Source organism: Pseudogymnoascus destructans, assembly GCF_001641265.1.
Source record: "Pseudogymnoascus destructans isolate 20631-21 unplaced genomic scaffold scaffold_4, whole genome shotgun sequence".
Lineage (NCBI taxonomy): Eukaryota > Fungi > Ascomycota > Leotiomycetes > Thelebolales > Thelebolaceae > Pseudogymnoascus > Pseudogymnoascus destructans.
The window spans coordinates 810,389-832,473 of record NW_020167523.1 but is presented as its reverse complement, the minus strand read 5'-3'; the positions used below and the strand labels follow the sequence as shown (position 1 = coordinate 832,473).

The 22,085-nt window shown below is 49.9% G+C and overlaps 11 protein-coding genes across 11 annotated transcripts; 10 read left to right on the top strand and 1 right to left on the bottom strand.

Annotated features, from left to right (window-relative positions):
* The first annotated feature begins 30 nt into the window (after window positions 1-30).
* VC83_01998 (uncharacterized protein) lies at window positions 31-1,820 on the top strand. Its single transcript, XM_024465668.1, has 2 exons — window positions 31-1,667; window positions 1,811-1,820. The coding sequence occupies exon 1, from the start codon at window positions 252-254 to the stop codon at window positions 1,431-1,433; it is 1,182 nt and encodes a 393-aa protein (XP_024326689.1). The 5' UTR covers window positions 31-251; the 3' UTR covers window positions 1,434-1,667; window positions 1,811-1,820.
* Window positions 1,821-1,925: 105 nt separating this feature from the next.
* VC83_01997 (uncharacterized protein) lies at window positions 1,926-4,457 on the top strand. The gene is made up of 3 exons (XM_024465667.1): window positions 1,926-2,034; window positions 2,537-2,605; window positions 2,666-4,457. The coding sequence occupies exons 2-3, from the start codon at window positions 2,542-2,544 to the stop codon at window positions 4,237-4,239; spliced, it is 1,638 nt and encodes a 545-aa protein (XP_024326693.1). The 5' UTR covers window positions 1,926-2,034; window positions 2,537-2,541; the 3' UTR covers window positions 4,240-4,457.
* Window positions 4,458-4,867: 410 nt separating this feature from the next.
* Window positions 4,868-6,905, top strand: VC83_01996 (uncharacterized protein; the record flags this gene model as incomplete). Its single annotated transcript, XM_024465666.1, has 2 exons — window positions 4,868-5,116; window positions 5,172-6,905. The coding sequence occupies 2 exons, from the start codon at window positions 4,868-4,870 to the stop codon at window positions 6,903-6,905; spliced, it is 1,983 nt and encodes a 660-aa protein (XP_024326692.1).
* A 499-nt stretch (window positions 6,906-7,404) lies between these two features.
* Window positions 7,405-8,232, top strand: VC83_01995 (uncharacterized protein; the record flags this gene model as incomplete). Its single annotated transcript, XM_024465665.1, has 1 exon — window positions 7,405-8,232. The coding sequence occupies one exon, from the start codon at window positions 7,405-7,407 to the stop codon at window positions 8,230-8,232; it is 828 nt and encodes a 275-aa protein (XP_024326691.1).
* Window positions 8,233-8,452: 220 nt separating this feature from the next.
* On the top strand, window positions 8,453-8,890 carry VC83_01994 (uncharacterized protein; the record flags this gene model as incomplete). Its single annotated transcript, XM_024465664.1, has 1 exon — window positions 8,453-8,890. One exon carries the CDS (start codon window positions 8,453-8,455, stop codon window positions 8,888-8,890), a length of 438 nt encoding a protein of 145 aa, XP_024326690.1.
* A 1,127-nt stretch (window positions 8,891-10,017) lies between these two features.
* Window positions 10,018-11,834, bottom strand: VC83_01992 (uncharacterized protein). Its single transcript, XM_024465662.1, has 4 exons — window positions 11,618-11,834; window positions 11,556-11,568; window positions 11,043-11,504; window positions 10,018-10,994 (listed from the first exon to the last, which is right to left on the bottom strand). The coding sequence occupies exons 1-4, from the start codon at window positions 11,666-11,668 to the stop codon at window positions 10,828-10,830; spliced, it is 693 nt and encodes a 230-aa protein (XP_024326696.1). The 5' UTR covers window positions 11,669-11,834; the 3' UTR covers window positions 10,018-10,827.
* Window positions 10,065-10,593, top strand: SRB7 (RNA polymerase II mediator complex subunit; the record flags this gene model as incomplete). The annotated part of the gene is made up of 3 exons (XM_024465663.1): window positions 10,065-10,106; window positions 10,154-10,262; window positions 10,334-10,593. 3 exons carry the CDS (start codon window positions 10,065-10,067, stop codon window positions 10,591-10,593), a joined length of 411 nt encoding a protein of 136 aa, XP_024326697.1.
* A 306-nt stretch (window positions 11,835-12,140) lies between the features above and the next one.
* On the top strand, window positions 12,141-14,927 carry VC83_01991 (uncharacterized protein; the record flags this gene model as incomplete). Its single annotated transcript, XM_024465661.1, has 1 exon — window positions 12,141-14,927. One exon carries the CDS (start codon window positions 12,141-12,143, stop codon window positions 14,925-14,927), a length of 2,787 nt encoding a protein of 928 aa, XP_024326695.1.
* A 1,520-nt stretch (window positions 14,928-16,447) lies between these two features.
* Window positions 16,448-20,396, top strand: VC83_01990 (uncharacterized protein). Its single transcript, XM_024465660.1, has 3 exons — window positions 16,448-17,140; window positions 17,205-17,936; window positions 17,987-20,396. Exons 1-3 carry the CDS (start codon window positions 16,625-16,627, stop codon window positions 19,703-19,705), a joined length of 2,967 nt encoding a protein of 988 aa, XP_024326694.1. The 5' UTR covers window positions 16,448-16,624; the 3' UTR covers window positions 19,706-20,396.
* A 430-nt stretch (window positions 20,397-20,826) lies between these two features.
* VC83_01989 (uncharacterized protein) lies at window positions 20,827-21,425 on the top strand (the record flags this gene model as incomplete). The annotated part of the gene is made up of 2 exons (XM_024465659.1): window positions 20,827-20,858; window positions 21,239-21,425. The coding sequence occupies 2 exons, from the start codon at window positions 20,827-20,829 to the stop codon at window positions 21,423-21,425; spliced, it is 219 nt and encodes a 72-aa protein (XP_024326952.1).
* A 12-nt stretch (window positions 21,426-21,437) lies between these two features.
* Window positions 21,438-21,972, top strand: VC83_01988 (uncharacterized protein; the record flags this gene model as incomplete). The annotated part of the gene is made up of 2 exons (XM_024465658.1): window positions 21,438-21,531; window positions 21,590-21,972. The coding sequence occupies 2 exons, from the start codon at window positions 21,438-21,440 to the stop codon at window positions 21,970-21,972; spliced, it is 477 nt and encodes a 158-aa protein (XP_024326953.1).
* Window positions 21,973-22,085: the final 113 nt, after the last annotated feature.

The following is a 22,085-nucleotide window of genomic DNA, read 5'->3' as shown; positions in this document are numbered from 1 at the left end:
TGTGCAAGGACCCACTTACATCAGTCTCAACGTGAGAATCGCATTTTTATTGAAACAACCTCAGATTGAACATTGAATTTTTAATTTCATTCCCATAATACTCATTGGACTTTGAATTGTCTATTCCCCATTTCAGCGAGGTTGGCGAAACCAGGAGCAGGCTCCTTTCGTCCTTGCCGCGATTATTAGCTGTTGTTATCTACCTAGGACGCCATAAGTTGCCCAAGAAGGACATCACCTTCCCTCACACCATGGTGCAGAGCGATGCTGAAAGGGGCTCGGGCTCGGACCCTAATGTATTCCCCTGGCACCTGGGAGTCTTTGACGCTCACTGCCACCCTACCGATACGATGAGCTCCATCGACACTATTCCTCATATGAAAGCAAATGTTCTGACAGTAATGGCCACAAGAGCACAAGACCAAGAGCTCGTGGCCAAAATTTCTGACATATATTGTGTCGACCTGGAAAGTTTCAAGCAGCATGGAAAGATTATCGGGCGTGTTATTCCGTGCTTTGGTTGGCACCCGTGGTTCTCCCATCAAATGTATGATGACGTTAGCAATGCTTCCGTGCCCACGGATCTGATCCAAAGAAAGGTCCAACACTATCAATCCGCTTTATTACCAGCCCCTGAAGATTTGAATTATATTGCGTCTCTTCCCGAACCATTTTCGCTGTCCAAGTTCCTCGGAGAGATGAGAGCATACTTGGAAGCGTATCCCCTAGCACTTGTGGGAGAGATAGGTTTAGACAAGTCATTTAGGATCCCAGAAGAGTGGGAATCTGAGCTCGAGAAGTCCAGAGATATGGAAATCACTCCTGGGGGAAGAGAAGGCCGTCGCCTTACTCAATATCGAGTAAACATGGTGCATCAGAAGCAGATCTTACTGGCGCAGCTCAGATTAGCAGGCGAGCTTCAGAGGGCAGTGTCTGTTCACGGAGTTGGGGGACATGGTTTTCTTTATAACACTCTTGAAGAAACATGGAAAGGTCATGAAAACAAGGTCGTCAGCAAACGAAAGAAAAAGCTCACAAAGGGTCTTGAGTTCTTACCAAGCGAAGAGGAGGACGAGATCCAACCGGACGCTCAAACCTCGAAGCCATTTCCCCCACGAATATGCTTGCATTCATATTCTGGTAGCCCACAGCCTCTGAAGCAATACTTTCATCCTTCTGTGCCTACTGCGGTTTACTTTTCATTCTCCTCGGCCATAAATATGGCATCGGCGGGCTCAGAAAAGGCAATTGAGGTCATTAAGCAAGTCCCAGATGACCGAATACTTCTTGAAAGTGACCTCCATACTGCTGGCGATGAAATGGACAGGAGGCTTGAGGAGATGGCCCGGAAGATATGCAGTATCAAGGGCTGGAGCTTAGAAGATGGCGTTAGGCGGCTTGGGGAAAATTGGCGTCGTTTTGTCTTTTCTTGAGATATCACAGTACACCAAAACCATTGATCTCTATACATTGAAATACATATGATATTTAACCCTTTCTGTGCTGGAACTTTCCTCCACAGCTATTCAGAGTAGGCGATTTTTGGCCTTTTTTTCGTTCTGAAGTATTTTTCTCCTCATCGTCGACTATTGCTACCAGCATAACAAGGAGTGATCCTACATACGAGCCCGATAGGACGGTGCTATTACGAAGGGATTATTCTCTTGGTAAGTTCCAGCTTTCTCATGTCCAATGCATAACCATCATTCTATTCAATACATACTTTGCCATTTCTCCCGCAGGGTATTATCGGCTCAAATGAAAAAACGTCTATATCACGATGCTGATTTCTGTTGGACCTGCCCGGCAGACTGAGAGACCGAGAGGCTTTCTTATTCTTGCATAAATTCCTGTCACCGTTCCGAATTCCTTCTTCCTTCCTACACAACAACAACAACAACAACAACAATAACAGAACACAACAGCAACAATACTTCGACACTCAACACAGAACTACTCGACAGCAAGAAGTACAACTGCACTCAACTGCAAGGAACCCTCGAACCACCGCGTTCACTGCAAGCTACCATACGAGTAAGTACAGGCTTCACTTATAGTATTGACTATGTTCGATTTCCTTCGATATCATTTACGTTGCAAAATTTCCTGCCCATCGCTTTATAAAAACCCTCCAGGTGGCACAAGAGTTTCAAGCAGAATGTCAAAACACCAGTGCCATCAGCTTTCGCCATTTCCCGAGTATCGTGCCAGTCGAGTCTCATATTCAGGGTGCTGATCCAGAAGTGAAATCAACTTGTTATTGGGCTTCAAACCTCGAGTTTTGACTCTTCTCTTTGTACAAACTCACCTCATATTCAATTTCCTTTGGCATGTTGATTTTCTGCCACTTTATGTCTCTTCTTGCGCATCTTTCGGCGTTGGATAAAAGCACCCATGATCCGCATGAGCTTTGTCGTCATTCAGAGCTTAGCTCTGATGCCCCGATTCGTTCATTCAGCAGCTTCGATTTTCACAGCCGTCTCTGTTTACATTGCTTTGTGGCAGACTCCGAGCCAAAGACTGACAGGTGATTCAGCCACGATGTCGATCAACAACGGGAGTCATTTTGTCGCCGACGACAACAACCTGAGTAATATCTTTGATGGTAAGAAGCTAATTCCACTCTTATATATCTACCTCTGATGTGATGCTAATGGCGTTTTAGATCAACTTCACATGAGCTACCAAGGAGCCATGAATCACGCATCTCTTGGGAATCAATATGGCAATCAGACCGGCCTGTCAGGTGCAATGAACGGAATTTCTCTCCCAGAAAATGCATATGAAGGGCAAGCTTCCGAGGCTCGCCACGTTTCTTTTGGCCAAGGTGGTGGACTTGGGTTCAATCCCTACATGCGCCAACAAATTGCTGAGGAGCCACTTCAAAGCTATACGCCAACGCCGGCTCCAATGGTTGACAACAACCCCCTCCAGCATTCTTATCCCACCGCATATTCTCAAAACCAAATCTTTCAACCAAGACAAAACGGTATGAACCGTGGTCTTCGTTCGCTTCCTTCGCCATCTGAAATGGGGATGCGATCTCGCACTGGCAGGGGCGTTTTGCCGCCAAGACTCTCTGAACCAAGCATGGGATTTGGTTTCAATAACTTCAGTACTGGCAGTGGAGATATGGCCTCTTACAATCCTCAAGTCCCTACTCCCATGCACGCATTTGGCAACGGCTATTCCGGAACAACCAATACGGCTCAGGCGCGCGATATGAGAAGCGGGTTTCGCAGAAGCCTATTGAATATTATAGAGCCCCGGTATGATAACCAGAATGGCTTTGCGCAGCATCTTGATATGCAATCCAACAATTCCGCGAATATGGCTCCGAACATGGGCCACCCCGGAAGTGTTTTTCAGCCCCAACCTGAAGCTGAAGGTTGGACCAGAGATCAGATCAACAAACAAGGAGATGCTCTTTCTTCTGAGAATGCACAAAGGCAGTCTCCGGTACTGGCGGATCATGAAGCTGATGCGCCGGATGGTAGCGATACGAGCGAGGACTCCGATGGCACAGTCTGCTCACCGTCTGATCAAGACTTGCCGTCCGGTCAAGAGTTATCGACTGTTCAAGGCTCAGCGGCTAGTCAAGAGTCATCAATTGTTCAAGACTCAACGACTGTTGAAGGTTCAACGACCGCTCAAAGCACGGAAGATGTGGCTGGTGATGACCGCACATCACATTCAGGGATGCGAGGATCTCATGGCGAACCGATGTCCAGCAGGCAATTCAAGGGACATTTCGATCGCGCGGCGCACCGAGCTGGAAGTTATCAGCAGAAAGTGGGGAAACCCCTGGGAAGGAGATCAAAGGGGGCAAACGATCCCGAAAATATCGCGATTGTCAATTGGTATGATAACTACAACATGTCATTCGTCGACATTGCACAGCGGTTAAACAGCAGGCAAGAGGCGACTGGTAAGCCAGGAACCTTCACACCGAACTCCATTCACAATAGATACAACCGCTGTGCGCCGATTATCTATCGGGCTAATGGAAGAGTGTTTATTGCAATCAAAGACCGGAGGAAGCACGCGCCGGAGGAGCTGGACGCCATGAGTTATGGCCTGCAGTCCATTGAGTGGACGCCGAACAAGGACCGCTTTCTCAGGAATATGGTCCAGGAGTACGATGCTAACAAGTGGCTAAGGGTCGCTGAGGCATTCACTGCATTGACGGGGGAGAGGGTGAGCTCAGGCGCCGTTTCTACTAGGTTTAGCTTGATATGATGTGCCCTTGTTGTCGGGTTTGGGTCATTAGCCACTTTGTATTGTCGCTCGCTGATTTCTACGTTTGCTTGCTTTATTCACTCTTGCTACTCTCTACCTTTGGCGATGGAGCCTTTTAGACCTATGGATATCGCTGTTGCTTGTCGTTGCCTCTGTCGTTTGGTTATTTCATAGATAGTGCAACAGCTAGGAATTCTAGAGCTGGTGCCGCCGAGCAGAGCATGTACATGTAAATATCCAGAATTCGTTCTGAAGAAGAAAATGATATAAATTGCTATGAAAATGCCTGATACACCACCGTGAGTATAAAAAAGTAGTTACTGTAACAGATGACCTGGAGTCTCAAAGTGTGGCCAACGAGAGTAGATAGCTGGAGGAATAAACCCATTTCACAAATGCCAACATGCATGTGCTATCTATTAAATATATTTAATATATCCGAAGGCGTCGAAGTAATGTCAGCACCACATGGGTAACGGACTGTATTGAAGTTGAGAAACCCCGTGCACCTTCGTCGAAGGTGCACGGACCCTTTTCTGAGATAAAGACTTGGATCCTTTATCGTGCTGGAAATAAACATGGCTGCTTGACTACACGACGAAGAAAAGGAGCAGCCAAAAGTAATGCCATGCTGCGAGCTTCGAGGGGTCTCGCTACAGGGACACTGTCGAAGTTTCAATATCGCATTTCATTTCTCAAACGATGCCTTGCTACGGCAGCGTCATCGTCCGCAGATGCACTCGAGCCAGTGATTAACCCCCCATCAGGGATCCGTTTGCGCCAGTATCAGGAGGAATGCATACAATCTGTCCTCTCGTACCTTGACAGAGGCCATAAGAGGCTGGGAATCTCACTGGCTACTGGCAGTGGAAAGACGGTAAGGATGATCTGAGCGAGTTGTTGGGAGGCTACTTACTGACTTTTGATCCAAGGTCATCTTTACCCAACTTATCGATCGCGTTAAGCCTCTGCCATGCGGTGCGGACCAGACTCTCATCCTGGCTCATCGCCAGGAACTCGTCGAACAAGCAGCGAAGCACTGTATTAATGCATACCCGACAAAGAGCGTCGACGTTGAAATGGGCAGCATCCATGCGAGTGGCGTGGCAGACATCACCATCGCAAGCGTGCAAAGTATTATATCCAAGAGCCGCATTCAGAAATTCAACCCAAACCGCTTCAAGCTGATATTGGTGGATGAGGCCCATCATATCGTAGCCCCAGGATATTTGAAGACCCTCGCTTACTTTGGACTCTCGAAGGCGAAGGTAGACGGCCCAGCTTTGGTGGGTGTCTCTGCAACTCTTTCTCGATTCGATGGGTTACGGCTAGGCGCTGCCATAGATCAAATTGTATATCATAAGGATTATATCGACATGATTGGCGAAAAATGGCTGTCGGACGTCATTTTTACTACAGTTGAGTCAACAGCAGACATCTCCAAAGTGAAGAAGGGGACAACAGGGGATTTCCAAACTAGAGAGCTCTCTCGCGCCGTCAACACGGGTCAGATCAACGAAATCACAGTCCGTACATGGCTAGCGAAAGCACAGGAGAGGAAGTCAACGCTGGTCTTCTGTGTGGACCTAGCCCACATCGCGGGTCTGACAAAAGCATTTCGAGACCGAGGGGTCGACGCTCGATTCGTCACGGGAGATACCCCGAAAATTGCGAGAAGCGAAACGCTCGATGCATTTCGCGCTGGCGAGTTTCCAGTGCTGATCAACTGCGGTGTCTTCACAGAAGGAACAGACGTGCCTAACATCGATTGTGTCCTTCTTGCGCGTCCAACAAAGTCTCGAAATCTTCTCGTCCAGATGATTGGTCGAGGGATGAGGCTCTTTCCAGGAAAGGAGAACTGCCATATTATTGATATGGTGGCCAGTCTTGAGACTGGTATTATATCGACACCGACACTATTTGGGATGGACCCATCAGAACTTGTCACCGAAGCCACAGTAGACGATATGAAGGAGATCAAGGAGGCGAGAATGAGCCAGGCGCCCATAGACGCCGCGTTTCAGACCATCACGCCGGACACCACGCACCCCATCAAGGTCATATTTACAGATTATGATTCGGTTTTTGACCTCATCGAGGATTCCTCGGCTGAGCGGCATATCCGCGCCATTAGCCGGCATTCCTGGGTAGAGGTTTCTGACCGCAAGTATATCCTCACCACCCCGAGTGGCAAATACTTAAAAATCGAACTCAATACCGAAGAAAAGGATGCTGATCCCACCTTTGTCGTCTCCGAGATCGTTCCATACACTGGTCCCCTCAAGAAGCAGCCATACAAGCCTCCACGTGAGATAGCACGGCATACAGGGTTCGAGGATGCAGTCCATGCTGCGGACACCTTCGCATCTCTCAGATACCCGAAGCCCTTTATTGTTACGACACAAAGGTGGAGAGAGAAGCCAGCAACTGAAGGACAGTTGATGTTCTTGAATCGGTTCCGCCTTCAAAGTGACCCTTTGACTCCGGATATGATAAATAAAGGGAAGGCGGGGGACATGATTACGAAAGTTAAACATGGTGCCAGGGGCCGCTTTGCGAAGGTGGAAACTACGAGGAGAAAACTTGGGAGACAGGCTTTAAAGTTGGAACAGGAGGAGGAGTTGAAGAGGAGAGAGAATGTAAGTGTAGGGCCGCTGTTGGATTAAGGCTTCATTGTATGTTTACTGGGTTCTTGTATAATATGGGATGTGGCGTTCTGGATAGTTTGTACGATACTCCTGGATTATCAATATCGCGGCAATGGGACAATGGTGATCACCGTGGCGATAGACGGCCATTGTTGTAATTAGGTACAGTTATAATCGTGTACAACAAATTCAAATGGTTGCTGTAAAGAAGTGCGGTACAATGGCATTGCTTACCTTCTAGAATTCATCAAAAAATGTATTCACCTCTTTGTACTGCAATAAGCGGCCACTATACTATTACATCTCCATGTTAATATACTACAACTACTCTTACACCATCCTCGAACCCAAGCTTGTTCAATATCCGCCTGGCAATGTAGACCTAGTTGCCCTCCACTCCTTCCTGGCCAGCAAATACCCAACACCGCGGAAGGAAGGATCGTGATCAGAGTCAAGCCAGGAATTAGCCCATACTCGCGTCAACATACATCAACCATAGAATCTAAAATGTTCCAGGATGTCTCAAGCACCATTCCCTTCTGCCAGCCTCCTGACAGAAGGTCTCCTCGAGCAGCGATTGAAAACCGGGAAGATTTCCGAAGCTCCTACTGACGACGAGAGCATACAAGATCAAGATGATGTGAAGCCCGAAACGGCCATCAATATGCAGTCCAACCTTCCGTGCTCTCAGACAGAAGCGATTGTCATAGAAGACACACCTCCCACCGGCGCCGCCGATACCAGTGGTGATACTGGGCCTGCGCCACTGGATATTACTAGTGAAACAAAACTACCAGAACCGCCAGCATCGACTGAGAGCAGTACACCAAAAGCTATAGATATCCCTCGTCCATCTCACAAAAGTGATGAGTGGGCAACGATCGATACAGACGGCACAGATGACGCGACGCTGAACTGGCTAGAGAAAGAGATAGCAAAGCAAGACTTGGAGAAGGACACGACCAGGTCCAAGAAAGCCTCCGTGCTGAAGCAGAAACATGGCACCTGGCCACTATTACCTGGCGAGAAAGAGAGGTCGCCCCGAAAGTTTATTTATTCAGAGCCAGATCGTAATGTGGTCGTTCACCGAGGATTCGGTGATTTTGCATTGCCCCGATCCGCCGCCCTTGACGAGAAGCGCACAGCTTTCCCTCCTCTCTCAAACGAATCTTATGATCTGACAACGTATGGCCTCGACCCGAAAGTCCAAAAACTCTTGAAAAAGATTGTGGTGGGTGAGAATATTGCCGTAGTCGCACCAGAAGACCCCACAGGGTCAGATGACGAGTCGCACACATTAGATGGGAACGTATCCGGTATGTTAAAACGATCCAACATGGAATAGAACACAAACTCTTAGCGTGGTAGGATTTGGACTAATCAAAAAGATAGGCCCTTCGAGTGTCCATTCAAATGGCGTGGTTACAGAGAGTGTTGTCTCGAATGGTGCTGCTGCAGAGAGCGTTGTCCCGAATGATAATCTCGAGTTCTGCACCAAGTGCCAGAAGCGACATATCAAACCGGGCTCCCCAACAACCTTGGATGATCGTGATACCTGCCTCTCCATGCTACCCGATTGGTTTCCAAAGGAAAGATATGAGAAGCCATGGACTGTCTTCACCGACCTAATTAATGGATATGTCCGAGCCAGTCAAATGTTGGAGGGCAAGGAAGAAAATCCGGAAACCAAGGTGCCTTGGAACAAGGAGTATCATGACCCATCACCTGAGTGGAAGGAAGTTGGACGGTTTGGGGGTTGGTGGAAGTGTAGGATAGAAGATGAAGAAGGCGAAGAAGGCGAATCTGACGTCCCAGCCATTGAGAGAAAATGCCGGTTGTGCCACAGACGGAAGGCGGAAAATGATAGGTTGGCAGCAAAGAAAGTCGAGACTCTTATGGAGAAGAAGCAGTCCATAGAGGATTGGATCAACAAGCATATGAAGCAAGAGATGGTGAAGGATAGAGCATACGTGAAAGCTCGGTTGGCGACGGAAGGATTTTGACTGGTATCATCTGCTAAGAGCCTGGCTATCAACGAAGCATGGAACGCTGGGTATTTGCTGAGAGTCGAATAGTTCTGGTATGCAATCAAGCTGTGACGAGGTGACCATCTCTTTCACGCGTCAAGTACAGTTGTAAGTTGACAAGAGCCATTCACCGTTCCGTTTCCATATTTTCACCCTTGAAAGTGAGATGAATTTCTTCTTCGTTCAAATTGCCGCCCTTATATCGGATTCCAACACCAACCCCAGTAAGACCTTCTTCATTGGCCCTGTTGTTCCACAACATCTGGACGAGCGTCCCTTCACCCGTACACGTGATCACTCCCATAGGCCACCGGCTCCTAGCTAAGGCCTCCCTCATGCCCTTTGTAGCCGGCTTTTGGCTGACTAGCAGTCCAATAACTCCATTTCCCTGCCATCCGGATGGGGCTCCTGCGAAGGCACCCTCAAGCTCTCTCACAAAATTTGGTCCAGATTTTTTTGCCAGGGCCTTGCATTGCACCAACACCCTTAAGTTTAAAGAAACCGCGGGCAGTTTCCAGTCGCCTAGAAGATCAATCCCATAATCTGAAGCCCCTCCAGTCTGCTGGAGAGAGAACCCAAGTCGCTTCAGGACCTCCTGGACAGTGTATTCATAGTGGGTGCCAACAAAAACGGTACTTTTGGCATCAAGCCCCGAACGTGAGGCGTAAGCTAAATAAGTTTCTAAGTCATGGTGATTGGCGTTCAATCTATCTGGATATACAATCTCCTTTTCTGTATATTCTCTTGGCTGCTCTTTTGGCTTTTCCGCCGCTGTTGAGTAACTATATTTTGAGATCCGAAATAAGCAAGACCGATGTTGTCGATATAACGGTTGCAAGCGCATCATAAAGCTGGCCGGGTACAAAGGCAGCTAATAAGGAAAACAACAACTCTCCAACAAGAGTTCAGAAGCGAGACCTTACAAGGCACGATATTTGGTTTGAATGTGGTAGTCAAAGGGGCCCAAAAAGGAGGCTCCAGCTATCATGCAAGGCTACCAACGAAGTTGCAATCGACGTTACTCTAATCCCCAGAACGGCTAGCTTCGTACCAGGAACCACACTCTATCGCAGCCTCACCATCGATCGAACGACCACCGACCAGCTCATAATCGATTTACCAAAGGGCTTTGTGCTCACCCGGAGCAAAGATGGCTGATCGATTGACACAATTACAAGATGCTGTCGACCAGGTACGGCGCCTTTCTTTTGACACGATTAACCCCGCTAACCCTGGCAGCTGGCACATCAATTTGTTGCCTCTATATATTACGTTCACAGGCACCACGAACTCACGCCTGTCAACCCCACAGACATGCCAAGGGAGGGACCTATGGATTCTGATGGAAGTCAGTCGCCCCATTTCCTGCTTCTACAATTAACCAAGCTTTGGCAGTACATAATGACTAACTGGCCACAGTTGAACCATATCCGACAGGGCAGTTCCTTGACGGCCAGCGCGAGCTCGCAAAGGACCTCATTGTCAGAGAGCAGCAAATCGAGCTCTTGATATCGGCGCTACCGGGGCTGGAGCATAGTGAGCAGAATCAACAGGAACGCATAAAGGCCTTGGAAGAGGAACTGGAGAAGGAGGAGCAGAAGAGGCACGCTGCTGTGAAAGAGAAGGATGTCCTACTGGCAAAGCTGGACGAGGTGATACGCAGCGTGAGACGACCCTAAAATGCGGAATCTACACGGCATATTTGGGATAGGCTCTATCAATGGCGTTTGGGATACCCCGGTTTGAATCATAGCTATAATTCAACGGTCTTGGACAATCATAGTGACTCAAAAGGCTCATCCATGGCACCGAATATTGACTATAAATATTTCTATCAGGCATTACAACAGCGATTCTGCCTATGAATGCATCTAAAGCCATCATCAGATTCCTTGGGGCCATCTGGGCTTCTTCTAATTATCCTCCTTGAAAAATTGGGGGAATATTCCCCGAAGCTCTTCTAAATTCGCAACCTGATACTTGCACACCTGCTGCGGCGGGGAAGTGACGCTCGGTTCAACAAGATGAACAGTCGTCCAGCCCAGTCGTTGGGCTTCTCGACAATTCAGTGCCGAGTCGTCTATAAACCTTCAGTTAGGTCTTCACCAAACAAAGAAAGAAAACTAACCAACAAAATAACACTTATGCATGTCACTGACGCCAGCTTCTCTCATTGCTTTTTGGAACATTTCTTCCGCCGGTTTGCAAATCAAGGGCCGAGCAGCATAGTCACAATACGTCAGCCCCTCGAACAGATCGTCAACTCCAAGAATCTTCACAACCCTTTTGCCGTGGTTGACATAGGCATTAGTAAACAGCCAGAGTTTCACCTTCGTCGTGTCGATGCTTTGAAGGAGCTTCCGCAGTTGTGGTTCTGGAGACAGGATTTTTTCAAGTGGCAGGGCATCGTCCACCTTCTCGTTGTACTCCAGAGGATCAATCTCGTGATTGCGCACCAACCCTTCGATTGCTAGACCGTACGTCGTGTAATACTCTTGGTGAAGCCTGTATGCTTCCGCACGGTCCAGTGAAAGGTGTTTCATGAAATAGTCGTCTATCAATTCAGACATGTGATCATGGACATTCTTGTCTGCGAAGAACGGTTAGCAACGTGCTTTTCTTATGTATGATACATACTAACTCTTTGAATAAAGCTGAGACAATGGTTAGCAAAGGACTGGCATCTAATAACGAAAGACTTACACAGTTGTCAATATCAAAAAAGAACACCGGCCTTGCGTCTTCTTCCGCCATTGCTATAAAGTGCCGATGGCAGCAAATACTACTGTGATAACTCTTGCTGCACACAAAATACTATAATAGATACGGTTTTTGTCAATAAATATTCCGAGAGGCGAAGTTTATGATGATATTTATACGTCTGAGCCTCGAGTATCCCAGTGACTGCATTGGGATATCGGTACTCACGTACGTACTTGGCCACAGACATCAAGGTTGGCGCTTGTCATCAGCGAATAGGAGGTCTCCGCTTACTAGCCGCAATTTGCGTCTTGGCGTGCGGCGTGCCAAGCGTAACTTAGTAACTTTGGTAGTAGCCTCTCGATCCGCAAACTCCTCGATAACGCCAAACTTTTTATTGTTTTCTCAACTCTTCACCTTTTGCAATGTGCGCTTGTCCTTGCTTTACCTTATCTTAGCCATTTGGCCATTATGTTTGTATTAGTTTGCTTTACATAAACGAATCTTAATCTTTCGAGAAAATCGAATGGCTCAAGGGGCCATAACAATGGCTCCATCAGTCGGCGCGGCAAGCTTGACAAGAAACGAACTGCACGAGATACAGGAATATGAAAAAATCATTCGATTTCGCGATATTGTATACTCGGGGGCACATCCTCGGATACAGATCCCGCCACACTTGGCTGGGAAGTCGTTGGTGAAGCCGTTATCTCCAAATACAGTTGTAACGCCATCAAACCAACCACCGACTCCATACTCGTCAACAGCGCCAGCTGCGAAAACATATACAGGCAGGGAAAATGGAGGTGATGGAGATAAATTGCTAGATGGGAGGCGATTAATGGCTGGGCGGCCAACAGTTGCCCTGGGAAAGTCGAACAAATCAGAGATCAATCCTATTTTGCTTGAAAAGTCGGCAGACCTCATCAAAGCAGAGATCCAGCTGCACAGGCAGCGACTCGAAAGAAGCTTGAGGGATCAAGTTGATCAACGGCGCATTTCTATGAAGGCCGCTTCTCAGACTTCCGAATCTCTCCCTGATTTCGACCTGTCAGATGTGCTTTCCAAGGCGTTCACAATTGTGCACCCTTCAATGGCTAGTGAGGCCGGGCAGTCCCAAGGCGGTCGCACGTCAGCAAGTGATTCCTTTGATGATAATACGTTTTATTCAAGCCAGCATAATACTCCAGAGCATGGAAGAAGTCCTCGCGGGCACAGAGAGTCTGGTGAGGTCTATCCAAGTGCTGTTGCTCCTCTCAATGCTCCTGATAGTGGACCATTAGTGGTTCGCTATCAAGAAGAGTCTCCAAATTTTATTTCAAAGGATGCTACCCCGTCTAATGTCGTTCCTGGATTGCACGAGCTTGCTCGTAACCAGAGCTCCGCACCACCGAACACTCCACACCCAACAAGCACTCTTGGTGCTGTTGGTGTAAACCAAAGCAATGAGCTCCTGAAAGCAGCTATTTCGAACAAGCCAGCAGCTGATATTGCCCGACCAGTCGCAGAAAAACATGACTTTGCTCTAACTCCCCACAGCAATGTATCAACGCCTCAAGGAGCGACCCCATCGCGAATTGAAGCCGATGAAAGGAACAGGATTGCTCAGGGCGGACCTGATGCTGTACCTTCACAGGTGGCAAGCGCCACTCCCCAGAAACGGCGATTATCGCTCGAGGAACCCGAAACAGTGCGAAATTTCAACCTCTCTCCCGTTGCACCTCAGCCGGCTCGTGTATCTCCACTCGCCACTGCTCGGGCACCGGTGATATCCCAAGAAGCGTTTACGTTACAGGAGGAACCAATACTCTCCCCGATGCACGAAGCAGGAGCCAGTTCAGCAACTGGCGGAATCCCTAAGACCTCTAAGCGGGCCGAACGCAGAAAGGGGAAGGGCAAAAGCGATGACACAGGTAATAACCCAGCTTCTGCGATTGCTACCCCAGCCTCTCCCCACATAAAACCCGAACCTAAATCTCCATCGCCATTCCAGTCAGCGCCATTGCCACGTCCGCACAAGAGGCAGAGGCAAACACTACAGCACGGCGCCGGGCTCGACTATGATGAGCCGACAGAGGATACCATTATGATGCATCCTGTCGTCCCTCGCACCAGAGATGCAAGACCACGGCCAGTCCAGAGAGGCGGCGAGCGACTTGGCGAAGCAATGGAAATCGATCAACCCCAGCGTCACCGAATAGCCAGAGACGAAGCGCCCGGCCGCCGAATTGTCAGCCAAGAAATATATAGAGATCCGCCATCTCCTGCAATGTATGCGGTGCCTTATCCACAATACGAACAGCGGCCCGTGAGAGCTAGTTCACGAATGGTGGCGGATACATATTATCAGGAGCCTCCTGCATACTACAGAGAGCCACCGGCCGCGCCTGGATCTGTTATCGAGTTAGATGCGAATCACGACAGGTCATTGTCCCCTATTCTTATGGCGCCTCCACCCCGAATTGCACCCTCTCGCATTATCGTCGATGAGTACGGCCGCCAGTATTACACAACTGCACCAAACCCGCCTGGACAGTCTGTCGCACCACAGCCAAGGATTATCGATGACAGTTACTACTATGATCGTCCTCCGCCCAGAAGGGCAATTCGCCGTGCGGTCCAACATGCATATGAAGACGATGGAGTCATCTACAGGCGCGCATCCCCGCAATATGTGCCGCAGCGCCGTGTTATTACGCTACCTGAGAACCTGGCAGAACCCCAGTATCGCCAGAGGGAATACTCGACAAGGCCAGTCGCTACACGGCCACCAGCTGAAGACTACGCCGCGCCTGGGGAGAGAGAGCCTATTGAAATACGCCAAAGAGAATATTCTACAAGACCACCTCCAGCCAGGCAGCCCGTTGACGACTACGTCCGGGTCGCGGAAGCACCACGGCGCCAACCAAGTCATTTCGAGGGGCCACCACCACACGAATACCTCTCACAACGCGTAGCCAGTGCCCACCCCGAAGCATTCAGACACGAGATGCACGGGGAATACATACCTCGCGCTCAAAGCATCCGGCCCCAACCCAGACAACGTGAATACGCAGGGAGTGTGCGTCCTGAAGGACGGAGGGGGGAAGTTCAATCGCAGATTATTAGGGAGTACAGCGTGAGGCCGGGAGAGCAGGAGGTTGTCAGGCGTGAGCATATGCCTCCGAGGACGATGGATGAGTACCAGCAACCGCCGCCGGGGAGACCGATGGCGCGGAGGGTGGTGGAGGAGCAGGAGTATATACCGTGGCGGCCGGGACAGCAGGAGGTGTATGGTGGTGAGGATACCCAGCGGGAAGTGATCTACAAGTAATAGTGGAGCGGCAGTAGAGAGTTAGTGGAGGCGCCACTGGCGTAGTGTATTGTAGGAGACACTGAGGGCTTGTAGTGTTATGTACAGTACTGTGGTATAGCTTTAAGAGATAACATGGAGACTTGAGAGAAAGATTATGTGTGTATGTGTGTATGTATGTATGTATGTATGTGTGTATGTATGTGTGTATGTATGTATGGAATTGTCGTAGTTTGTGGTGGTCAATGTGTTTACAAGTAGTGTAGTGTAGTGTTTACTCTAGAACATGAGGATGGGGGGATCCACAGGTGTCACTGGCTTCGGGGCCGGGTGCAGCGAGGTCTCAAACAATTGCTTCGGTGAGCCCCGCCGTATCGTGCGTGCGTACATACGTGGGATAAAGACAATGGCATGACAACACATGCTGATTGATGATCCGGACGCGCGCCATTGTTGAGAGGGAACCCCCCAAGTGAGTGATTTGAGTAGGCTGACCTAACGAACCCAAAGTTTTGGAGTGTGAAAATACCAAACTCTGGACGCCGAACCACAGTTTTCATACACGTAGATATATACTCAGCCCGTTAATGTATTGAATAGCTTGACACTGACTTGAAGGAGAAAAGAACCGGTACAGCACCGCCTTCACCGCCGTGTACACTGGTCTACGCTCTTCCGTCGTGTTCAGCTGCCGTCGTTCTCAACTGCTGGTCTCGGAATCTCAGTGCGGTCTCTTCTGTGGCCTCTCTGTGGTCTGGGGTTCATTCCTCCGCCGCGTCAAGCTTGTCGGTCCAGTCTCTGGAGCTAGGGTTAGACAGCCGGACACAGTAGGATTAGCAGGACTAGGAGGATTAGGAGGATTAGGATGATTAGGAGGATTAGCAGGATTAGCAGGATTAGGAGGATTAGGAGGATTAGGAGGATTAGCAGGATTAGCAGGATTAGGAGGATTAGGAGGGTTAGGAGGATTAGGAGGATTAGGAGGATTAGGAGGATTAAGGATTAGCAGGATTAGCAGGATTAGCAGGATTAGGAGGATTAGCAGGATTAGCAGGATTGGCATCGTCGGCTAGTTGTTCCGCTACGGGTTGGGGCGGACGCTATTGGCTGGATTCGCTTCGTGGGCATGTCAACTTTCTTTGCTCTGGAGGGGAGGATGTGTGAGAGGATGGATGGATGGGTCCAAGAGGATGGATGGATCCTTAACTGTGTTGTATGGTTATGGGTTATGGTGTGGTTTGTGGTTTGTGGTTTGTGGTTTGTGGTTTGTGGTTTGTGGTTTGTGGTTTGTGGTTTGGTTTGGTGGTTTGGTTTGGTGGTTTGGTGGTTACACTTTACTATAGCCTTCTACCCTTCTGCCCTTCTGCCGCTGACCCGCATTCGATATTCCCAAGCGATCAAGCGAGGATTACATACTTCATATTCCCTTCTTCATATCATCTCTTGTCACTCCGTCTACCCAGCCCAGAGCCCACGCCCTTATCCACGCCCGCTCCTCTACACCCCCCATCCCATCCCGACATCCCATCCCGACATCCCATCCCGACATCCCATCCCGACATCCCGACAAATAAAAGAGCGAGAGCGAGCACACGACAACAAATCCTACAAATCCTTCCAACAAACTTCCCGACCCCAACCTCAACCCCAGCCCCAACTCCCCCAACCATCCCCATCCCCGCCACCATCACCACACACACCTCTCTCTCTCCCTCGTTATGAACAAACTCGCCAACATGCGGCATTGGTCCGAGAAGATGGGACCTGGCTTCGGCATGTCGCGACCCAACCCCAACATGAACAGCAACATGGCCCCCGGCGTCCCACCGCACACCAAGACACCCCACGGCGGCCCATCGCCCATCTCCCCCCAGACCGCCGCAGACGCATTCATCCACTACTCCTTCAACGTGCCCTTCGCTTCCGATCTCGAAGGGCCCATAATAGAGGATATCGTGCACGCCACCCCGGATGCTTGCGAAAGGTGGACACATCCCGAGTCGGCACCAGATGGGGTCCCGGTTCACGAGCTGCCGGTGCATGCGCAGAATGTGCTGAATCTGAGGAAGCTGTGTAAGGATATCACGAATGGGCCGTTGCCGATAGAGGCGCACGTTATTTGCTCGGAGCCTAAGAGGGTTAAGGGCGAGATTGTGAATGTGTGTCTCTCGGGAAGCCCGGAACTGGTGCATAAGAGCAGAGAGACGATATTGAATGATATACCGCTTGCATTGGTAGGTGTTCGAATGGGCAATCAGCTTTGGGTTAGAGATCTTACGCTAATGGTTTTTGGTGTAGCGGTGCTCGGTGGTGGATATCGATGGCGAGCTGGTGCTTGATCAGGCGGGGACGGCGTTGAAGACGTTCGTTATCGAGCATCTCGATGAGGTGTCGGAGTTCTGCGGTGTCGATATCTTTCTTCTAGGACCGAAGTTCAATACGATTGCGTCGGGGATCAACGGGAATGGCGAGGCGGGCCAGGATCAGAGGTGGAGGGTTGCGATATATGGCGATATAGAGAGTGCGGAACATGCGAAGACGAGGGTCTTGGTCTTCATCGATAGACTGCTCAGGCGAAGCGTCGACGCCATGCTGCTGGAGCTCTCGTTACACACCGTCATCTGCGGCAGGTCGAGGAAGAATATCAAGCATATTGAGTCTACGACGAATACGGCTATTTATTTCCCGCCACCGTTTTCGCAGGTCTATAGATACTGTCATCCTGGCGCGAAGCGCAGGAATCCGGAGAAAATATTCATTACGGGTGAGACGCCACAGGATATTGCGCTGGCTAAGCAGAAGATCCATGAGTTGGTGCAGCGAACTCGGTTGTTCATGAAGGACTGCATGGTCTCGCCTGCCAAGATTGATAGCATCCTGCTTAGCCGACTCGATAAGGTCCGGAAGATCATGGAGACGAACGGCACTTTTGTCTTGTTCCCACAGCTTGGGGCTCAGCGCAACTTGGTGCGGATTCAAGGTGTTGAAGGTCTTCATGTCGAGAGGACCATTCGCGATATTATGGGACTCGTAAGTGCATCCCGTGGTTTATATTCTACCATTTGCTAATCATCCTATAGACTGGCCAATTCTACAGTGCATCGTGGTGGATCCAAGCACCACACGGTGGACGCATGCCATCTCCACAAGAAACGCGGTCCATGCTACCTGACATTTGTGCCAACTCGGACGCCGACCTAACGCTGGACAAGTTAACGTTTTCCATCACCGGCTCCGATGACGCGGTCAAGGATGCACTGGCCGTTATCTCCGAAATCCCATTCGTGGCTCGCTCTCAATACCAAATCAGGGTGAAGATCGAGCTGGCAAACGAGCACAAGGAGTTCGTCAGCGGCAAGAAGAACGGCAAGATCAACAAGATCATGGGCCAGAGTAGCGTGCAGATCATATTCGACGGCTTCAACGAATACAACTTCAACATCGACGTCTGCTCGAGCCAGTACGAGGCTATGAAGACGGGACTATCTCTTGTTGAGCAAGAAATGCCCGCTTCGATATCCTTCCACGTTCCCGACCAGTATCACAAGCGCATCATTGGAATTGGTGGCCAACACATCCAGCGTATTATGAAGAAGCACTCCGTCTTCGTCAAGTTTTCGAATGCGATGGATCGTGGAGGCATTGGTCGCGACGAGGACGATATCAAAGTCGACAACGTCATCTGCCGTACGCCTGCTCGCAACGCCGGCGCACTTGAGCTCGTCAAAGCCGAGATTTTGGACATGGTCGACCGCGTTGATTCCGAGTTCACCAACCAGACTGTGAACGTCAACAGGTTGTACCATCGCCAGCTCATCGCACGCATGGGCCAGCTCGATGAGCTCGAGAAGAAGTGGAACTGCAAGATCATGTTCCCGAGCACCGAGCAGGCCAGTGACGATGTTACGGTATCTGGTCCGGAATGGCAAGTTCCCCACTGCGTGGATGAGTTCTTGGGCATGGTTCCCGATACCCATGATCTTGTCCTTGCCAGCTCGCCAGAGCTGCTGAAGTTCCTCGAGTCGGATGAGTTCGTCAAGGAGACGATTCCGAAGATGAAGGCGCAGTATGTTGTTGAGCTTCAAGTCAAGAAGGACCCAGCTGAGGTGACCGAAGATGGCAAGCCCACCGTAACCCTCATGTGGTCATTCACCAGGAACAATGCCGGAGGCGTCCGAGACGCAATGGACTACCTAATCCAGCTCCTCCTCCCCGCCGGCGCCGAAGTCAACATCGTCAAAGGTGCCATCCCCCGCCCCAAATCCGACTCCTTCGAAGAATCCCTGCGCTTCTTCGACTCCAAGCTGCTCCAGCACGCCCCCGCCCCCGTCGCCGGCACCGACTCCCCCACCAAATCTGCCTTCAACGAAGACGTCTCGCGCGAGCGCAGCAACATCTTCGACAAGCTGCGCAAGCCGGGCAGCATGACCTCCATCTCGGCCTTCCTGGACAGGCGCAAGAACTCGTCGCAGTCCCCTGCGGCGACGAGTTCGTTCTTCAAGAATGGGTCGAGCAATGTGTCGAAGTCGTCGTTGATCTCGGTGGAGTCCACGAGGAGCTTTAATGCGAATCGGGATCCGTGGAATGATAGTGGGGTTAATCTGCCGGATGATGAGGGTGGCGCGACGTGGTCGAGGCCGTTTTCGAAAGGGAATGGGAGTATTCACCTTAATCAGTCGGGGCATCATGGGGATCCGACTCCCAAGCTCAATATGAGGATCTCAACTGACAGCGGTCGACCCTCCACTTCTAATTCTACGAATTCGGGGTTCCCCGGCCCGATCGGGACGCCTCGTTAAGAATTTGTTTCTCATTCCACCATTTTTACGGCGGAAATGGTGCGGACGAGAGAATTTATTTTCACACCAACTCTCCTCTCCCCTCTTACTCTATTCTCAGTCTCTCTTACTACCGGCTGGATATACCCCTGGGAACTCGCGTACAACTCAAAATCCCCCCCCAAAACATCTTTGGTTTTTGTTCTGCTTCTTTATCTCGGATATCATCTCTTTTTCCACTCTTTGGTGTTCACTAGGGAAATCGTTCTGCTTGTTTTTCGTGCTTTTACTGTTTTTGCTGTTTTGTTGTTTTCGGTGTGTCTTGTGTTTTGTTGTGTCGGTGCTTCTACTTTACTCGTTTATACCTGGTCGTTGTCTGTCGCAAATCCTGTTGTTTTTTTGTCTTTCTTCCAAAAAGTGCAGCTGGGCGCTGTGTAGACGGTGTGGATACAAGTTGATACCAGTGAACGGTGTGTGGGTGCAGAGGGAATACCTATTTGCTTGTTATTGCGCAAGGGGGACGAAAGTGTGGGCGGATGGGGGAATTCCGCTTCGCTGAGTTCATGATGGATGGTGCGAAGGTTACGCTTCTTATGAGAGGGCGGTGATGGGGGGGGATGGGAAAAGGGATGGGGACGCTGGCTGAGAGGACATTTATGGTGATGTGCGAGCGGATGGGTGGATAGAAATGAGCACGAAATACTACTCAGTGATATAGATGCACGCCTAGACTCGTCATGAAATATAAAACCCATGTTTCGAACTCATTTCGTATGGAGCTACTTCCTGTCGCTCTCCTACTTCAATGAACTTAATGTAACTAACTCAGAGGACCAACTGAGTGCTGGAAAAACCAAAGTATACATCCACTTTATTATCTAGTCACATCTAAACTCAGAACCCCCTTCATAACTTCCCATGAAGTCTAATCCTGACAGAGATATTATTCATCACGTGCTCATCTCCCCCATCGCGACCGCCTATGACGTATACCCAACAGCGGTCCACAAACCCAGCTCTCCACAAAACCTCCCAGCCCTGTTGGGCAACCCATCCCCGAATTAAAATTGACGCCGCGGCTGTGCCTGGGTATGTGGATTGATGTGTTCTTTGTTGGCATGGCTTGGTTTGTGCCCTTCGTGATGGAGCCAGCGCTGGCCAGGGGTGAGATCCGGTTTTCGTGGGTCGTGTTGATCTCAAGAGGTGGATAATACTTACAGTATATATCTACGCGTTCTTCCTAGTTTGTGCGTTGTGACTCCGCTCTGTAATAACATTTGAACTCTGCTGGGTGTGATAATATATTTATCTATCGACGACATCTCTGCGCGCAGCTCCAAAATAAAATCCATCCCCACTAGCTCGATAGGATTCTGCCCAAGATGCGATTCTAAGTTATCATCCCCCTAGTTTGCGTCCTCGCAGCCTTCGTGCTATCGATGCTCTGTCTCTTCGCCGGCTCCAAGCCAAACTTCATGCAAGACTTCGAGATCATCACTGTACGTCTCCCCCCTCCCGCAATAAACACCGCGACTAACCCCCCCCCTTTCCCAGCTCAACACCTCCAGCCTCGGCCACACCACCACCCCAACGACCTCCAGCACCTCCTCCTCCAACCTCCATCGGGCCATGGCTCAACAACATCGCCGGCGACCCCAAGGGCAAGATCATAGGCGAATTCAACGATATCCGTGGTGATGTGGCAGATAAGCTCGCCGAGAAGCTGGGGATCCATCAGTGACATAATTTGCATATGACGGATATGTGTATGGGGACGTATACGCCGAGGGCGACGGATGGGGATACGAAGATGAATGTGAGTGGTTGTACGCCTATGAAGGCTATGTGTACGTCCCTCCCCCCCCCGGGACTCCTTTTCAAACAGCTGCTGATTTCCGACACTAGATCACTTCGATCCAACCTACCAACTCCAGAAAGAACTTGATTCCGGACCATTGGAGGGGAAAATCAACCTAGCTGATCTTGGATATTCGGACGACATCAAAAACGGCATCAAAGCCTTCAACATCGCCATGACCGCCATGTTCATCCTCTACTGCATCGGCGCCGCCGCCGCAGGCCTCTGCATCATCCTCGCACTTATCTCCATCTTCTCCACGGGCTGCCTGACTTCGTGTCTCAATTTCCTGCTGGCGATCATGGCGTTCCTGGCGCTGGCGATATCGAGCGCGATTGTAACGGCGATTATGGTAGAGGCGACGGAGGTAGTTAATCAGTATGGCAATAATGTGGGATTATATGCACACAAGGGAAGTTCTTGGCGATGACTTGGGCGGCGACGGCGGCGATGCTGTTGGCGACGGTGGCCTGGGTGGCCATCTTTTGTATGGGGAGGAAGAATCCGAGGAGGAGGGCTACTGAGAAGCCTTATTAAGTCTTT

Coding starts and splice junctions, on each gene's coding strand:
- VC83_01998 (XM_024465668.1), top strand. CDS start 252: ATGGTGCAGAGCGATGCTGAAAGGGGCTCGGGCTCGGACCCTAATGTA.
- VC83_01997 (XM_024465667.1), top strand. CDS start 2,542: ATGTCGATCAACAACGGGAGTCATTTTGTCGCCGACGACAACAACCTG. Junction 2,606..2,665: donor CCTGAGTAATATCTTTGATG/GTAAGAAGCTAA, acceptor ATGGCGTTTTAG/ATCAACTTCACATGAGCTAC.
- VC83_01992 (XM_024465662.1), bottom strand. CDS start 11,668: ATGGCGGAAGAAGACGCAAGGCCGGTGTTCTTTTTTGATATTGACAAC. Junction 10,995..11,042: donor GCATAAGTGTTATTTTGTTG/GTTAGTTTTCTT, acceptor GAAGGTTTATAG/ACGACTCGGCACTGAATTGT.
- VC83_01990 (XM_024465660.1), top strand. CDS start 16,625: ATGAACAAACTCGCCAACATGCGGCATTGGTCCGAGAAGATGGGACCT. Junction 17,141..17,204: donor ATGATATACCGCTTGCATTG/GTAGGTGTTCGA, acceptor TTTTTGGTGTAG/CGGTGCTCGGTGGTGGATAT. Junction 17,937..17,986: donor TTCGCGATATTATGGGACTC/GTAAGTGCATCC, acceptor ATCATCCTATAG/ACTGGCCAATTCTACAGTGC.